At 47.0% G+C, this 17,667-nt stretch overlaps 1 protein-coding gene across 1 annotated transcript in view; it reads left to right on the plus strand.

The window, feature by feature from the left end:
* Positions 1–4,937: 4,937 nt before the first annotated feature.
* Positions 4,938–17,667, plus strand: part of RP2 (RP2 activator of ARL3 GTPase) — a 34,433-nt gene continuing 21,703 nt past the window's right edge. The window contains exon 1 of the mRNA XM_073353430.1: positions 4,938–5,131. Coding sequence (XP_073209531.1) covers positions 5,003–5,131 — 129 coding nt within the window. The 5' untranslated portion in view covers positions 4,938–5,002. The remainder of the gene's footprint in view (positions 5,132–17,667) is intronic.

Raw genomic sequence — 17,667 nt, forward strand, 5'->3', positions numbered from 1 at the left:
CTAATTTGAACTTCAATCCCAGTGTATCTTCTATATTTTCCAAGATATTCAGTCTTTTTGGACTCTTGCTGAAAAAAAAATATAATGAAGACATTAAATTTATAGCTTTTTAAATGTCTTTTGAAGAGTCTGCAGCTTGTACTAGCACTAGTTGGAGTAGATGGCCTCTGCAGTGTGTATAGGAGAAACTAGGGTTACACTTTTCTCTGAGCAAAGTTTGTGCTCCACCATGTCTTCCCGAGAATTTTGCACCGCCATCAAATGCACAAGCAGCCACCTGTTTGGGGTCCAACTGACAAGCATTCAACTCTTCTCAGATGTGGGTTGTCACAGATGTAGCCAATCTAGAAATGCATGTACTGGCCTACCACTGACATCAAGGTAACGTACACAATGACTTAATACTTGATGACCATTTGCATTGGTGCATTCATCAGCCATGTATGCACATTTTCTGAATGTGGTGAGAGTTCTTCACTTTTTCAACTGTTGAGTCTTTCACTGTTGCACCACATGCGTTTAGCCAGTCAGTTGAGTTTCTTGCAGAAAGACAGTGAGCATTTGCTGGTCTTGTTCAGAACCAGTGTTCAACTTCAGGATGAACTAGTGACAATGCACTTAACATTGGCCTCCAGTTTGTAGTGTGCGGTATCTCTTGCCTAAATAGAAAGTATGATGCCACAGCCATGTTTGTTCGTATGAACTGTGTTGTGTAACAGCCTCATTAACACTCACCGGTGTTGTCCTTGGTCAGTGGAGAGTCAGAGTTCAGAGATGTTTTCACATAAGTTCACCTCCCAGGTGGGGAGGAAGAAGGCACCTTGCTCATTCCTCCAGCTGCTCACTGTTGGCTCTGGCCACTGTTGTTCATTGTGCCACCATTCACTCCATCGCTCTGTTGCCAATGGCCGTGCACCGTCACCTTCTGCTGCCACCTGCCACTGTGACCTCTGTGAGTTGGTCTCTTGAGGTTCCACCCAGCTCTCAGTGATTTCAGCTGAGCTCTCAGTGGGGGAACCTCGCTGCTAGCGCCTGCTGGGCCATCTCTTCCACAGAAACACTGTCCCGCAGCAGGTCTAAGCACTTGCACCTGATTTCAGCTGTCGTGCTCACTTAACAGAACAAAAGACCATCTATGGAGCCTAATCAGCTCTGTCTTTAAACAGTGGAGAGGGGCAGGTCAAATAGTACTTGTGACTCAGGCAGACCATCAAGCAAAACACCTGTCCCCACCCTGTCTCTTGATGCCCTCAATCAGCACAGGCTAAGTACAGTTCTACTGCCCTTTACTCATACAGTAAGAATAAAAACATTTCATTACCCCCCCCCCCCCCGGTATTCAAGTGATTTGTAACCCAACCCCAGCCGAAATCTATCACTTGGGCAACACAGCTCTGTTTGCTGGATACTTAGGTAGATTAGGTGTGAATGTAAATACAATCTGGTCCTGAAGCCTTTCCCCCTATCCCCCAGCTCATCACTAGCTGTCAGGGAGAGCTCATTTAGACTTTCTTACAAATCATAATTTGAAATTATTAGGTTGGCGAACATCACCAAAATGAATGCACTGACATGGTCATAAAAATAACAGCTGTATAAGGAAGCTAGCCTATGTTCATACTTTTCAAATCTATTATATTTTTTCAGATACATGTATTTTGTGATACACTTTATATGATTTTAAAGTGTGTATTAATGTTTCAATTTCCATTCAAATTTCCAAACAATCACTAAATTGGCAACACCGCATGTAACTAGTTCACAAAAGGGGGGGGTTGGGGAAATTCAGGGGGGGTAAACACCCCCATAGGGGGGGTGTAGAGAAATCCCTGGTGCTGTGTCCTACTGGAAAGGGGATATGTGTTATTAATAGGCCATATCTAGGCCTGGTGGGTTGTAAGGTCCCAGTCCTGTGACTTCTTGTACATGTTTTAGCACAAGCACTGCAGTCTGCCCACCAGTAAGAAGTTGTAGGGGTGGGACTTAAGACTGTTACAGCCATAACGTCCATGATAAACAACATGACTTTCAGGGGGTTCCCATGAAAAGTCATGGTCTTTAAGATGCTAGCCAGCCTACTATTAAGACAGACTTCTCCAAATGTTGTTTTTTTTTCAGATTTGGCTGTATTTATATGTACGGTGATGGACTGTGGATTTTTGAATAGACTTAAATTATTAAATTATTTTAAAATGGTTGAAAGCATTTTTACTGTAAAATAAAGATACAGTTCCTGGCTGCATTTAGGCCCAGAATGTGGATTTTAAGTCCTGCCTACATATCACAAGGGACAGCAAGAAAAGGAGGAAGGAAGGGCCACACTGGAGCAGGAGCCACACTGCAGCATGAACTTCCAGGAGTAATTCTAGTTGATTCAGCCAGGCTTCCTAGAGTTTCTGGGTAGTGCATGCTGTAGATGAAATTCTGCCACTTTTTCAGTAACTGCAGTGTGTGTATCCCCCTTCCCATAGCCTACCCAGCTAGCTCCGTTGCCCATTGCAGAGGAGTAGAGCTATGATCTTTCCCTCACTAACATCACCTCACCTTCCCTCTTTCATGTATTTAGCAGCTGCCGCTCCCCCTGCCCCATGGAATTGTGGACTTAATATAGAAGTGAAAGTTTATGTAGCACTTTAGCAATCCCTGAGCCAGCAAGCCTCTCTTCCGTTCTTATTTTAAAACACTGATAGTTTTTTATTTATAAGAATAACATATTTTAGATGTAAGGAATAATTTTATTTGGTAAATGTTATTTAATAATAATGTTATGCAATAACTATACCTGTCTTACTACTAAATTGTTATCTTGTATTTACAATATAATCTATAGAGCACTTTTCATCATAAAGGACTTTATACTGTAGCTCATATGTACAGAAATAATTTCCTCCAGTACTGAAATACAGCCAGCTCTGGAGTGGAAATGCATCACGCAGTTAGTATGGAAAACACCACATAATAGTGTTTTAATGGGGAAGTGAAGAATAACTTACTCATTTGAAACAAAGACCAAATTACGGAACAATTTAATTAGCTGAGCTGGAAGTTTTCCATGGTGTTATGGCTAAAATTTCTTGCAAAAAGTGCTATGGAATTTGTAATGGCCACAAGTGGTCAGGACCTTGGTGTTACCTTTCATGCAAAATATATTTGCACAGTGCCCCTTGCCACGACACTGGAGCATTAGCTCCTGCTGACTAAGAAGGCAACATGCCACTTACTGAGAAACCATAAGTAATTTTTCAGCACTTAGTTTCCTATCTAAATACTAACAAGGCCAAGCCCTGCTTATGAGTTGAGACTTGATAAAATTGTAGCCTGAAGTACAGTAGCAGTATGATTGCAGTAATAACTCAGTTACTACCAGCCATTACTATACTTACTTTTAATTTAAACAAACTGCTGTAATTAGGCACTTCCCTCCTAAGGGTTTTGTGAAACTTAATTAATGAATGTTTGTCCTGAACTTAGATTTTCACTTGGCAGGTGCTGGGTAAGTGCAATGTAAAAAAAACCCAACCTTTTCAACCCTGTAAAGTTCTACTAAAACACTGATCACAACTATGTCTGGTAGGTACGTAGAAAGAGGTGGTGCAGAATCATAGAAGCAGGGCATGGATGTGTGCTGTTTCTCTTTGAGGGTGCAGCTTAATCCCTGTGCAGCTGGTTTGGCCAGGGCTTAGATCCTGGCTTGTCTTTCCCATTTGGCACTCTGTGTGACTTCAAGGGCATAGGGAGGAAATAGGCCTGTGTACAAAAACAGGAATTGTGTCCATGCATGTTCACACACGTGCACACACACTCTGCACCTGTGTATAAGCAGCAGGCAGAATCTGGCCCCCTATATATTGTTGGTTTCAGAGTAGCAGCCGTGTTAGTCTGTATTCGCAAAAAGAAAAGGAGTACTTGTGGCACCTTAGAGACTAGAGCTTATGCTCAAATAAATTTGTTAGTCTCTAAGGTGCCACAAGTACTCCTTTTCTTTTTATATATTGTTGGTAACTCTCCAAAACACACACAGCTATATTGCCTCAGTGCTGATAACCCTCAGAATTTTATTGTGAGCCTTTGATATTTGATGTTTTTCTTAGAGCCCCAGCTGCTGGAATCATGTGATTATGAGAAAATCTGAGTTTTGATTTTTTAAAAAGGAAGTTTTCATCCTTAGGAACATAGAGAAAAGCTTGAAGATGTGATCACTAAACTAGCAGCTTCCTTCTAAATGTTATAGGAGGTGGGAACTGCAGAACAATTCCTCTCCCCATGGATCTTGCTGTGCATTGTCCTGCGTGAAGGAGTGTTGAAGGGTTTTCAATTAATGGTGCCTCATTTTCAACCTGGTTCGGTCAGGCGTTTTGCTGTGGCTGCAGATGCCCGGTTGGCCGGGGCTTTTAACGCTGGCTCCTAAAGCGGGGTGACATGCTTTTAATGTTGAAATTTCTATGAAACTTCAGAATTAAAAATTCCAAAAAGAAAAAAAATTCAGGATTGATTTTGACCGACAGGGCGGTGGCACATCCCCCGGGGCTGCTGCTATTTGTTGGTGTTATAACCAGGGACAAATTTGGAATAATGGTGTTTTTTTTTTTTTAAATCTTTAAAGCTGCCAGATGGGAACTAAAGAAACAGGCCGGGGCGGGCACAGAAGAAGAGGGAGGGAATTTGTTTATTTATTTATTTTTTTTGCTTCCCTCACTATCAGGGGCAGGGAAGGAGGCGGGGCCAGGCAAAACACGGCGCCTGTCTCTTTAAAAGCGTCTCGAGCTCAGCGCTCTCGTGGCAGGCGAGCCTGATTAGCGGAGCCGAGCCGCCATTGGCTGCGGCTGCAGGTGGAGGGGGCGGGGCTGCCGTATCCAAGGGAGACGGGTGTGGGAGAAGCCGGAAGCCGCGGCGCGCGGGGAGAGGCTGGGGCGGGGCGGTTTGCGGGCAGGCGCGTGCGCGCGCGCGCCGGGGGGGTGCCTGGGTGTCGGGAGGCGCCTCCGGGCGGGCGCGCGGCGGGGCCATGGGCTGCTTCTTCTCCAAGAGGCGGAAAGCGGCGAAGGGGGGCGCGCAGGGGGGGGCGGGCCAGGACCCCCCGGCCGCGGACGAGGAGAAGCCGCCGTCGCAGTACAGCTGGGACCAGCGAGCCAAGGTACCGTCCCGGCACCCCGCCCCCCACCCCACCCCACTCCCGGCACTTCCTCCCCCTCTCCCCTGCAGCAGCCCCTCGCCCCCTTTGGCAGAGCCTCCGCCGCAGCCCCCCAGCCTGGCGAGTCGTTCTCCTCCTCCCGGCTGCCCCCATCTCCCGCACCCTGGCGAGGCGGCGGCTCAGGCGTCGCTCCCGTGGGGCTCTGCCGTAGCTACTCTTCGCGCCCCCCCCCTCCCCCCACATCTCTTCCTTCCCCTCGGGTGGGTTGGGTTTTGTTTTTAGGTTGGGTGGAGGTGCTGTTGCTGACCTCTGGGCACTCTAGATAGCTAAATCAAAACACACACACACCCCCCTCCGGCCCCCAAACTGCCCCCTCAGGCTACAGCTAACAAACGCCCTGTGTAGTTGTGTTGATATTTGATTTTGTTGTTAATTAAAAAATATTCTCTGTGCAGTCTCCTATGGGGGGAAATGTGCTTTTCCTCATCCTGGACAGGTAGTACTGAATTCTATCTTCCAGTTCCGTATCTTGTTTTTCTACTCCCCACGAAGTCCTAGCATATCCTGAAAGCTAGGAGATCTGATCTCTAGCATTTCACCAAAGGGTGAGAAACGAAGTTCAGAGCTGAGGAGTTCCCATGGAGAATGCCTTGCTAGCAGCCCAGATAAACCAGAGGCATGTGGGTTGAGTATCTTTACTGATTGCAAAAGGAGAGACTGCTGAATTGGAATTAATTTGCAAACTGGACACCATTACATTAGGCTGGAATAAAGACTGGGAGTGGATGGGTCATTACACAGAGTAAAACTATTTCCCCTTGCTTATTTCTCTCTCTCTCCTCCTTCCCCCTCCCTCCCCCCCATTGTTACTCACACCTTCTTGTCAAGTGTTGGAAATGGGCCATCCTGATTATCACTACAAAAGGTTTTTTCTCCTGCTGATGATAGCTTACCTGTATTGATCACTCGTTAACACCCATTTTTTCATGTTCTCTGTGTGTATCTCTTCCTACTGTATTTTCTACTGCATGCATCCGATGAAGTGGGTTTTAGCCCACAAAAACTTATGCTCAAATAAATTTGTTAGCCTCTAAGGTGCCACAAGTACTCCTCATTCTTTTTGCATATTAGGTGGTGTCACCTATGGAAAGATGCAGTCTTATATGGCAGTGTCCCATCCCATTATATGCCATTCAGGACTTATAAATTAAAAGTTTAAAACAAACCCCTTCACTTTAGGGTGGAATGTAACAGGCAACTGGGGCAAACTACCTCTCTTTGCAAGGCACTGCTTACTAGTTGGGCAGCCACATTCTCCCAGCCTTCAATGTGAGGTTTAATCCATGTAAAACGTAGTGGAATGAGGCTGGTTTTTTCTCTCTCCTGTTTCATTGGAGTTTGCTCTTTTTTTGGCACTAAGCTAGATGGTAACTGTGAGTTACATGCAAAGTAGTGGTAGACAGGGCAGAACTGACTTTGTACCTTTATTTATATTAATCCCTTGGCTTTCTAACAGTAAATAAAAGGGCGTGGATGTCCTGGGGCACACTAGACACACGTAAGAAAAACAAATAAAATTCAGCAGTAGCTACAGAACCAAACAGCCTTCTTGACATAAATGCCTCTTTACCCATGCATAGCTAAACTTCATCAGGCCCTAGCTATTATGATGCGTCAAGGATGTGTGCAAGGCTTTTTAAAAACTTGCATGTTTTCTCTTGGGCAATATTTTATATCTCTGACACTTCTTCCTTTTATTTGCTGGAAGTTGTCTTGGAGGATCGGAGGAGTTTGGCTCATAATACGGCAGGATCTTTGCTAAGGATTCTCCTCCAACTGGTGGAGAGGCCATTGAGAGAGAGGTCTCTAAGCAATATATGAATATGAAAGAAAATTTGAATAAAAATTCTTCTCCTTTTCACTCACAGCTTCATGTTTCACTTCCTTCGTACTTGGTACTTCTCCAATTCTACACAGCCTTCCTGAAAAAAATAAAACAGACTAGAAACTCCATTTGTGTGTGTGAAAACCAAACTGAGACCACATTTATGAGCCATAAAGGGAGAAAAGGTATAAACTATTTATTTATTTTGCAGGCTTGCATTCTTATTTAAGCATGGTCAGATGCCCTGGTGTGACACTTAAGGCTCTCTAGTGGATTAAACTAAGATATGGGGGTTAAGTATGCGCAAAGATTAGAGGGTAAGGACAAAGGAGGCTGCTTCATGTCAGACTTGATATTTTGATTTCCTAGACGTAGGGAATACTTATGGCACAGCTTGGCTAATACAGTGCTTGCAAAGGGAGGAGGCAGACCATGTTACTTATATAGCTGTTACTCCCTTGCCACAGTGTTACTGTTATCAGTTGCTACTTTTTTTAATGTAGTTGGAATGGTTCTTACATCATTGTAAAAGGATACAACAGAAGCCACCCAAACACTAATTTCATTTAAAGTTAAAGCGGTTAAATTAGTAAACTACATTTTGTGAACCTGTCATATCCAGCCACAGGGGTAAGTTTAATATAAAATGACAGCTACAGTTACTTACTAACCCTGAGGAAGGTCAAAACAAGTCATTCGGAGAAAACTCCACACTTTTCTCTCCTCCCCACTCCCCTTCAGGTGAGCTTGTTTCTGAGGAGGTGACTGTATTAAAACATTAGGAGCAGTCAGTGTCTCAGACATTAGAATAGACGACATTTGGGGTTAACTTTCCTAATAGATTACAACAAGTTTTAAACAATTCTATGTGTGAAAGAGAATCTCGTACTTAAATATTAAGTTGTTGCACATAATGTCTGTAGGCAGTTATGCAAAGGCTTCCTCTTTCCAAACCATCATATGTAATGATTCCTGGCTTTTGAGTTTAGAGGACTATACTGAAAACAGCAGGGTTAAATATTTAATTTTTCAAAAGGAAAAGGAGTACTTGTGGCACCTTAGAGACTAACCAAGTGAGCTGTAGCTCACGAAAGCTTATGCTCAAATAAATTGGTTAGTCTCTAAGGTGCCACAAGTACTCCTTTTCTTTTTGCGAATACAGACTAACACGGCTTACTCTGAAACCTATTTAATTTTTGAATGTCTCAAGAAAAGATATATAGAAACTGTTTCAAACATTCATTACCCTTTCCTCTGTCTTTTTGTGTTGGCTGCCAAGTGTACTCAATGCTACTGTTTTTGTGTTGAAGTTGAGAAATAGTAGTAAATGACTATGGAAAAAAAGTTAATTTTAAAATAGAGAATTTGGCATTTAGTGTACCAACATCCATGAAGTGGAATTGACAAACTTTTAAAGGGACCCAAATGCAAAATGTAAACTCCTTTTTTTTTTTAAGTTGCTTTAGATACTGTCCCTAGGTTTCCTCCCATGTTATGCTGTCTTTAATGTTGTCCTCTCCCTCATTGCTGTGTGAAAGGACCAAATAAATATGAAAACTGACTATGAAGAACTGTTGTCAAATGCACAGAGTAAAGTAGAACATTTACAGGATACCTAGGTCTTTCTATGTTGTGCAAAAACACACATGAAAATACATAGTAACAAAACCCCCAAAACCTCAGCTTTATAAATAGTTTCACTAGGTGTCTTCTCGCATTCATTTTTGGTCACTTTTAATAGTGTGAGTGATTAATACACTGCTTTGGGTAGGACGTTCACATTTACTGGGTAATATTTCTAACTTCAGTCTGTCAGTCAGCAAGACCGCTTTTATTATATGTGATGCTGTCTGTCAACTATAGGAGTTGCCAGTTAATTTAAAGAAAAAATTATTGGAAACTTTATAGGTCTAACAATGTGTAGAAAAATCTCCTTGTGTGTACCTGAATCTTTCTGCTTAGACTTCAGTTGCCTTCCTGTGAACTAAGAGTTGAATAGAGCTTTCTGTTGTCAATAACTCTTTGACATCACAAGTTTCAAATACTGTAAAAGAAGCCCTCTTTACTGCATTCTAGACAGAGTGCTGTAGATACAGAATCTAGCCACAGTGACTGAAGTGTGAAAATTGATTTCTTCCCCCCCCCCCCCCCATGTCACTGTAAGTTGCATGGCTTTGCTTAGTGTAATGTTTTCAAATTTTAAAAATGAGATTATCTTCTGATACTTTTCCTAGTGTAGGGCTGAGCTAAAGTTAATAACCACACTGTCAGATTTACTTTTTGTTCATAATTGGCATTGCAATAATAACACAGTAAAACAGATTGCACTTCAGTTCTAAATCCTTAGTTTCAGTCCTTTTAATGTTTCCAAATATTGTTTCTGTGTAGCAATTTCTTGTGCATTGGCTCTGTACAGAAACTTGGAAAATTTATCAAAAAAAAGTTTTACATCCATATTTTCCTAATGCTTGAAGATGTATTTTCTCTCACTTGGTGAGAAGGCCACACAGAAAACAAACTGGAAAAACCGGAAATGTTTTCTGATATTTCGGTTATAAAGAATCTTGGGTTTTACTAGTAAAATTAATACCCCAAAAGGGTGCTAAATTTCACTGACCCTTTAAAAGTCTGTATTAGCTTCAGATTAAGAGGAGAGATTTGATGGTCCTGAGTCAAGCTATTTCATATAGATACTTTTTGGCATGCCTACAATGCAGTCACTAAAACATGTAATGTGGTACATTAACTACAGAGATGCTGGATTTTATATTTGTCTTAAACTATCCTGTTTTGTGTTAGAGGATTCTTGGCTACTTCTGAAATATAGCAGGTTGTTGCTTTGGGCAGAAGATGGTCTGGAACTTGGTGGGGTGAGAAGATGATACAAGAATGTAAATGTATAATGGTTAGGTGGAAACAGCATCTGTACATAACTGTTAAGTTTCTGCATTGTGTAGTACTGTATTCATCCAGTTTGCTTTTATCAAGATTCAAACAACATAAGTGTGTCTTCTTTTTTTTTTTTTAAATTGTGTATGTTGCAGGATAACTAATGTATTATGGAGGGATTGTTAGTGTCTCCATACTTAATATTTCATTACATCAAACCATACTTAAAATACCTTGTGGTAGATGCAAAAACACATTCTGACCAGAGTCAAAATTACTGCATGCTTTATGGTGGTAAGGACTTAACTTTCAGTTAAGTAGAAGACATATCTAAATGGTTAAAAAGAGAGAAATTGTGGTTTGTGTCTCATCTGAAGCCAGAGTTCTGGCTCTGTTGACTTTTTAGTGAACTGGTAGTGGTTCAGTGACCTCTAAGTGGTACCAAGGTCCCTGTATTCATCTGGATCAACAAAGTCCAGTGACGAGCATTTATCATTAACGTGGTTTGCAGCACACTAAATTGAGTAGTTAATGTCCCCATACCAGTCTGGGTCATCTTCATCTGGTACCAGGATTTTGATTCCTTTGACTATTGTAAGCACTTACTTTGACCACTTCAAGCAAAGTGGCATTCGGTCCCCAGGTCTGTCCGTGTTGACAATCTGATGCTGAGGATCCAGCACAACTGACTGTCCAGGGCCACTTGCTTGAAGTGGCTTGATGCACAGATGTCTCCAGTTTCCCCCAGTGTGAAAGATCAAGCATCAGTGACTGGTGAACCACTAGTTTGAGGTTTTGTACTCAAGTGACAATGGGATCCATCTGAGTCAACATACCTAGCTGCCAAAGATATAGCACCATTTGTCAAAGTGGCTCATTGCTACTGGACACAAATACCCAGGTCCTTGGGTTTTCCAATTGTCAGCTGGGTTCAGTGCTGTTGACTGTCTCTGAAATGTCACTTAAGGTATGTCTACACTACAGAATAAGGTCGAATTTATAGAAGTCGGTTTTTTAGAAATCGGTTTTATATATTCGAGTGTGTGTGTCCCCACAGAAAATGCTCTAAGTGCATTAACTCGATGGAGTGCTTCCACAGTACCGAGGCTAGAGTCGACTTCTGGAGCGTTGCACTGTAGATAGCTATCCCACAGTTCCCACAGTCTCCGCTGCCCATTGGAATTCTGGGTTGAGATCCCAATGCCTGATGGGGCTAAAACATTGTCGTGGGTGGTTCTGGGTACATATAGTCAGGCCTCCCTCCATGAAAGCAAGGGCAGACAATCGTTTCGCGCCTTTTTTTCCTGAGTTACCTGTGCAGACGCCATACCACGGCAAGCATGGAGCCCGCTCAGGTAACTGTCACCGTATGTCTCGTGGGTGCTGGCAGACACGGTACGGCATTGCTACACAGTAGCAGCAACCCATTGCCTTCTGGCAACAGACGGTGCAGTACGACCGGTAGCCGTCCTCGTCGTGTCCGAGGCGCTCCTGGCCACGTCGGCTGGGAGCGCCTGGGCAGACATGGGTGCAGGGACTAAATTTGGAGTGACTTGACCAGGTCATTCTCTTTAGTCCTGTAGTCAGTCCTATTGAACTGTCTTTTGGTGAGCAGGCAGGCGATACAGATGGCTAGCAGTCGTACTGTACCATCTTCTGCTGGGCAGGCAAGAGATGAGGATGGCTAGCAGTCGTACTGTACCATCTTCTGCCGAGCAGCCATGAGATGTGGATGGCATGCAGTCCTTCTGCACCGTCTGCTGCCAGCCAAAGATGTAAAAGAGAGATGGAGTGGATCAAAACAAGAAATAGACCAGATTTGTTTTGTACTCATTTGCCTCCTCCCCTGTCTAGGGGACTCACTCCTCTAGCTCACACTGCAGTCACTTGCAGAGAAGGTGCATTGAGGTAAATCTAGCCATGTATCAATCAGAGGCCAGGCTAACCTCCTTGTTCCAATAAGAACAATAACTTAGGTGCACCATTTCTTATTGGAACCCTCTGTGAAGTCCTGCCTGAAATACTCCTTGATGTAAAGCCACCCCCTTTGTTGATTTTAGCCTCCTGAAGCCAACCCTGTAAGCCGTGTCGGCAGTCGCCCCTCCCTCCGTCAGAGCAACGGCAAACAATTGTTCCGCGCCTTTTTTCTGTGCCAACGCCATACCAAGGCAAGCATGGAGGCCGCTCAGCTCACTTTGGCAATTAGGAGCACATTAAACACCACACGCATTATCCAGCAGTATATGCAGCACCGGAACCTGGCAAAGCGATACTGGGCGAGGAGGCGATGTCAGCGCGGTCACGTGAGTGATCAGGACATGGACACAGATTTCTCTGAAAGCATGGGCCCTGCCATTGCATGCATCATGGTGCTAATGGGGCAGGTTCATGCTGTGGAACGCCGCTTCTGGGCTCAGGAAACACGCACAGACTAGTGGGACCGCATAGTGTTGCAGGTCTGGGACGATTCCCAGTGGCTGCAAAACTTTCGCATGCGTAAGGGCACTTTCATGGAACTTTGACTTGCTTTCCCCTGCCCTGAGGCACATGAATACCAAGATGAGAGCAGCCCTCACAGTTGAGAAGCGAGTGGCGATAGCCCCGTGGAAGCTTGCAACGCCAGACAGCTACCGGTCAGTTGGGAAACAATTTGGAGGGGGCAAATCTACTGTTGGGGCTGCTGTGATGCAAGTAGCCCACACAATCAAAGATCTGCTGATATCAAGGGTAGTGACCCTGGGAAATGTGCAGGTCATAGTGGATGGCTCTGCTGCAATGGAATTCCCTAACTGTGGTGGGGCCATAGACGGAACCCATATCCCTATCTTGGCACCAGAGCACCAAGCCACCAAGTACATAAACCGCAAAGGGTACTTTTCAATAGTGCTGCAAGTGTGATCTGGTGGATCACAAGGGACGTTTCACCAACATCAACGTGGTATGGCCGGGAAAGGTACATGACGCTCGCATCTTCAGGAACTCTGGTCTGTTTCAAAAGCTGCAGGAAGGGACTTTATTCCCAGACCAGAAAATAACTGTTGGGGATGTTGAAATGCCTATATGTATCCTTGGGGACCCAGCCTACCCCTTAATGGCATGGCTCATGAAGCCGTACACAGGCAGCCTGGACAGTAGTCAGGAGCTGTTCAACTACAGGCTGAGCAAGTGCAGAATGGTGGTAGGATGTGCATTTGGACATTTAAAGGCGCGCTGGCGCAGTTTACTGACTCGCTTAGACCTCAGCAAAACCAGTATTCCCACTGTTATTACTGCTTGCTGTGTGCTCCACAATATCTGTGAGAGTAAGGGGGAGACGTTTATGGCGGGGTGGGAGGTTGAGGCAAATCGCCTGGCTGCTGGTTAAGTGCAGCCAGACACCAGGGCGGTTAGAAGAGCACAGGAGGGTGCGGTACGCATCAGAGAAACTTTGAAAACCAGTTTCATGACTGGCCAGGCTACGGTGTGAAAATTCTGTTGGTTTCTCCTTGATGAAACCCCCCCGCCCCTTGGTTCACTCTGCTTCCCTGTAAGCTAACCACCCTCCCCTCTTGCCTTCGATCACTGCTTGCAGAGGCAATAAAGTCATTGTTGCTTCACATTCATGCATTCTTTATTCATTCATCACACAACTAGGGGGATGACTACCAAGGTAGCCCAGGAGGGGTGGTGGAGGAGGGAAGGAAAATGCCACACAGCACTTTAAAAGTTTACAACTTTAAAATTTATTGAATGCCAGCCTTCTTTTTTTGGGGCAATCCTCTGTGGCGGAGTGGCTGGTTGGCCGGTGGGGCCCCCCCCCACCGCGTTCTTGGGTGTGGAGGCTATGGAACTTGGGGAGGAGGGCGGTTGGTTACACAGGGGCTGTAGTGGCAGTCTGTGCTCCAGCCGCCTTTGCTGCAGCTCAACCATACACTGGAGCATACTGGTTTGGTCCTCCAGCAGCCTCAGCATTGAATCCTGCCTCCTCTCATCACGCTGCCGCCACATTTGAGCTTCAGCCCTCTCTTCAGCCCGCCACCTCTCCTCCCGGTCATTTTGTGCTTTCCTGCACTCTGACATTATTGGCCTCCACGCATTTGTTTGTGCTCTGTCAGTGTGGGAGGACAGCATGAGTTCAGAGAACACTTCATCTTGAGTGCGTTTTTTTTCTTTCTAAGCTTCACTAGCCTCTGGGAAGGAGAAGATCCTGTGATCATTGAAACACATGCAGCTGGTGGAGGGAAAAAAAGGGACAGCGGTATTTAAAAAGACACACTTTATAAAACAGTGGCTACACTCTTTCAGGGTAAACCTTGCTGTTAACATTACATACATAGCACGTGCTTTCGTTACAAGGTCGCATTTTTCCTCCCCCCACCGCGTGGCTACCCCCTCAATCTTCCCCCCCTCCCTGTGGCTAACAGCGGGGAACATTTCTGTTTAGCCACAGGCAAACAGCCCAGCAGGAATGGGCTCCTCTGAGTGTACCCTGAAGAAAAGCATTCTATTTCATCCAGGTGACCATGAATGATATCTCACTCTCCTGAGGATAACACGGAGAGATAAAGAACGGATGTTGTTTGAACGCCAGCAAACATACACTGCAATGCTTTGTTGTACAATGATTCCCGAGTACGTGTTACTGGCCTGGAGTGGTAAAGTGTCCTACCATGAAGGACGCAATAAGGCTGCCCTCCCCAGAAACCTTTTGCAAAGGCTTTGGGAGTACATCCAGGAGAACCGCAAATGCCAGGGCAAAGTAATCCTTTCACATGCTTGCTTTTAAACCATGTATAGTATTTTAAAAGGTACACTCACCGGAGGTCCCTTCTCCGCCTGCTGGGTCCAGGAGGCAGCCTTGGGTGGGTTCGGGGGGTACTGGCTCCAGGTCCAGGGTGAGAAACAGTTCCTGGCTGTCGGGGAAAACCGGTTTCTCCGCTTGCTTGCTGTGAGCTATCTACAACCTCATCATCATCTTCTTCTTCTTCATCCCCAAAACCTGCTTCCGTATTGCCTCCATCTCCATTGAAGGAGTCAAACAACACGGCTGGGGTAGTGGTGGCTGAACCCCCGAAAATGGCATGCAGCTCATCATAGAAGCGGCATGTGTGGGGCTCTGACCCGGAGCGGCCGTTCGCCTCTCTGGTTTTCTGGTAGGCTTGCCTCAGCTCCTTCAGTTTCATGCGGCACTGCTTTGGGTCCCTGTTATGGCCTCTGTCCTTCATGCCCTGGGAGATTTTGGCAAAGGTTTTGGCATTTCGAAAACTGGAACGGAGTTCTGATAGCACGGATTCCTCTCCCCATACAGCGATCAGATCCCGTACCTCCCGTTCAGTCCATGCTGGAGCTCTTTTGTGATTCTGGGACTCCATCATGGTCACCTCTGCTGATGAGCTCTGCATGGTCACCTGCAGCTTGCCACGCTGGCCAAACAGGAAATGAGATTCAAAAGTTCGCGGTTCTTTTCCTGTCTACCTGGCCAGTGCATCTGAGTTGAGAGTGCTGTCCAGAGCGGTCACAATGGAGCACTCTGGGATAGCTCCCGGAGGCCAATACCGTCGAATTGTTCCCACAGTACCCCAAATTCGAGCCGGCAAGGCCAATTTAAGCGCTAATCCACTTGTCAGGGGTGGAGTAAGGAAATCGATTTTTAAGAGCCCTTTAAGTTGAAAAAAAGGGCTTCATTGTGTGGACGGGTGCAGGTATACATCGATTTTAATGCTGCTAAATTCAACCTAAAGTCCTAGTGTAGACCAGGGCTTAGTAAAGTAGTGTTATCCTCATCATGACTGTCACCAAGTTCCCTGACTTGCAAACACTGGCTCACTCAGGTGCTGAAGTGCCAGCTTCCTTGATTTTTCTGGAACCATCAGCTAAGAATTTAGCACTGCAGGATCAGGAAAATCGCGTGCTGTGAGATTGTCTGGTGTAAGTGGCTGATAGTCCCCAGAGCTATCTAGATTAAGTCTGGTGCTGAGAACCTGGCAGTGTTGATTGCTGTTCTTATGGGTGGCACCAGAGTCACCTGATCTGTTGGAGACTACTGAGTTGGCACTTAAAAACTGGGTTTCCTGTCCCAGAGTCTTTTTGGTATCCGATGCTTAAGCTCTGAGTAGTGTTTACACGGGACTGTGTCAACAATAGCTTTCTCCCAGAGCTCTCTGAGCTCCCAGCCAGGGAGGCTCCCCTGGCTCCTCCCCCGCCTTCCCCCCCCTCGCAGACACTCAGCATGCCACGCCCGCAGTGCTCTGGACCACTCCTGGGCAGCTCTGCAGCGTCTGCTGCTTTGAGCAGCATCGTAAGGGGGTGGGGCTGCAAGCTCCAGCGGGCTGCACAGCATCCATACACACTGCCCTGAGCAGCATGGTAAGGGGGCTGGGCTGGGGCTAGGAGGAGGGGTTGGATAAGGAGCAGGGAGCAGTTGGAGCGGGCGCAGGTTCTCGGGGGGGTGGTCAGGGAATGGGGTGGGGTGAGTTGGGTACAGTCACTGCCCCAGAAAGTCCCAGCCAGGGTGGGGCTCAGCTGGGGCAGCTCCCCAGGCCAAGGGGCCCCGACTTGCGGCCCTAGGGAGGGTGCAAGGTGTAGGGCTCAGTGTTATAGAAGGGGGCTGTTGGAAACAGGGCCGGTTCTAGGCACCAGCAAAACAAGCAGGTGCTTGGGGGGCACGTTTCTAGGGACAGCATTCTGGTGCCGGCCATGCTGTCCCTAGAAATGTGCCCCAGCTAACCTCCACCTGCTCCCCTGACTGTGCCGCCACCGCTCCACTTCTCCCCACTCCCTCCCAGGCTTGCCGCGTGCTTGTTTTGCGTGGCAAGGCTGGGAGGGAGGGAGAGAGAAGCCGAGCGGCGGTGTGCTCAGGGGAGGTGGTGGTGGTGGAGCGGAGGTGGGCTGGGGGAGGGAGCGGTTCCTCCACTCTCCCCCCCCCGTTACTTCCTGTGCCCCCCTCCGTCACTTCCGCTTTGCCTGCTCCCCTAAACGTGCTGCCTCTCCCTCGCCTGAGAGGGAGGGGGAGAAGTGGAACAGTAGCGTGTTCAGGGGAACAGGCGGAGCGGAGGTGAGCTAGGGCGGAGGGTTGCGGGGGGAAGCCATAGGAAGCAATGGGAGGGGGAAAGAAATGTGGCCCACCCGGGGGAGGAGGTGGGGCTGGGGATTTGGGGTAGGGGTTGGGAAGGGGCAGAGCTAGGGCAGGGGGGCACGAAAAAGAAGTGGGGGTGGCCAAAAATTTTTTTGCTTGGGACGGCAAAAATCCTAAAGCTGGTCCTGGTTGGAGAAGGGGTTTGGTGCTGGTGGGGGAGGGTGCATGGAGCAGCACTGTTTGGGGGACGTGGGGCTATGGAAGAGCTGCGGGGCCCCGCGTCCTGTCTCGGGGCAGGGGCCGGGCTGTGGCTGGTACCTGCACTGTGCAGCCATCCAGGCAGCCACTCCAGGGCCCCACACGCAGAGGCTGATCCAATGCCGCCTTGCTCAGCAGCCGCGGCCGATCTTCATGCTGCTTCGTGCCCGGCCCAGGGAGCATGACCGGCTGTACTGGGCAGGGAGATCAGGCACTGTGTGACTGGGCACCGCATAGGGCCGGGGAGCCGGGCCCCTGGCAGCAGCAGCCTCCTCTGCCCCAGGAGCTGGGCAGGGCCGGCTGGTGCCATGGCTGGGGGCTGCCTTGGGTGAGCCCCCCTCAGTCTCTCCTGCGCCTGTGCTGTGGGGCTGTCTGGCCTCCGCCACTGAGGGGCGCTCACATCCCGCGGTGGGGAGTTGGGCAGACTGTAGCCTTTCCCTGCAGGGAGCCACT

Source organism: Lepidochelys kempii, chromosome 1, assembly GCF_965140265.1.
Source record: "Lepidochelys kempii isolate rLepKem1 chromosome 1, rLepKem1.hap2, whole genome shotgun sequence".
In the NCBI taxonomy this organism is placed as follows: domain Eukaryota; kingdom Metazoa; phylum Chordata; order Testudines; family Cheloniidae; genus Lepidochelys; species Lepidochelys kempii.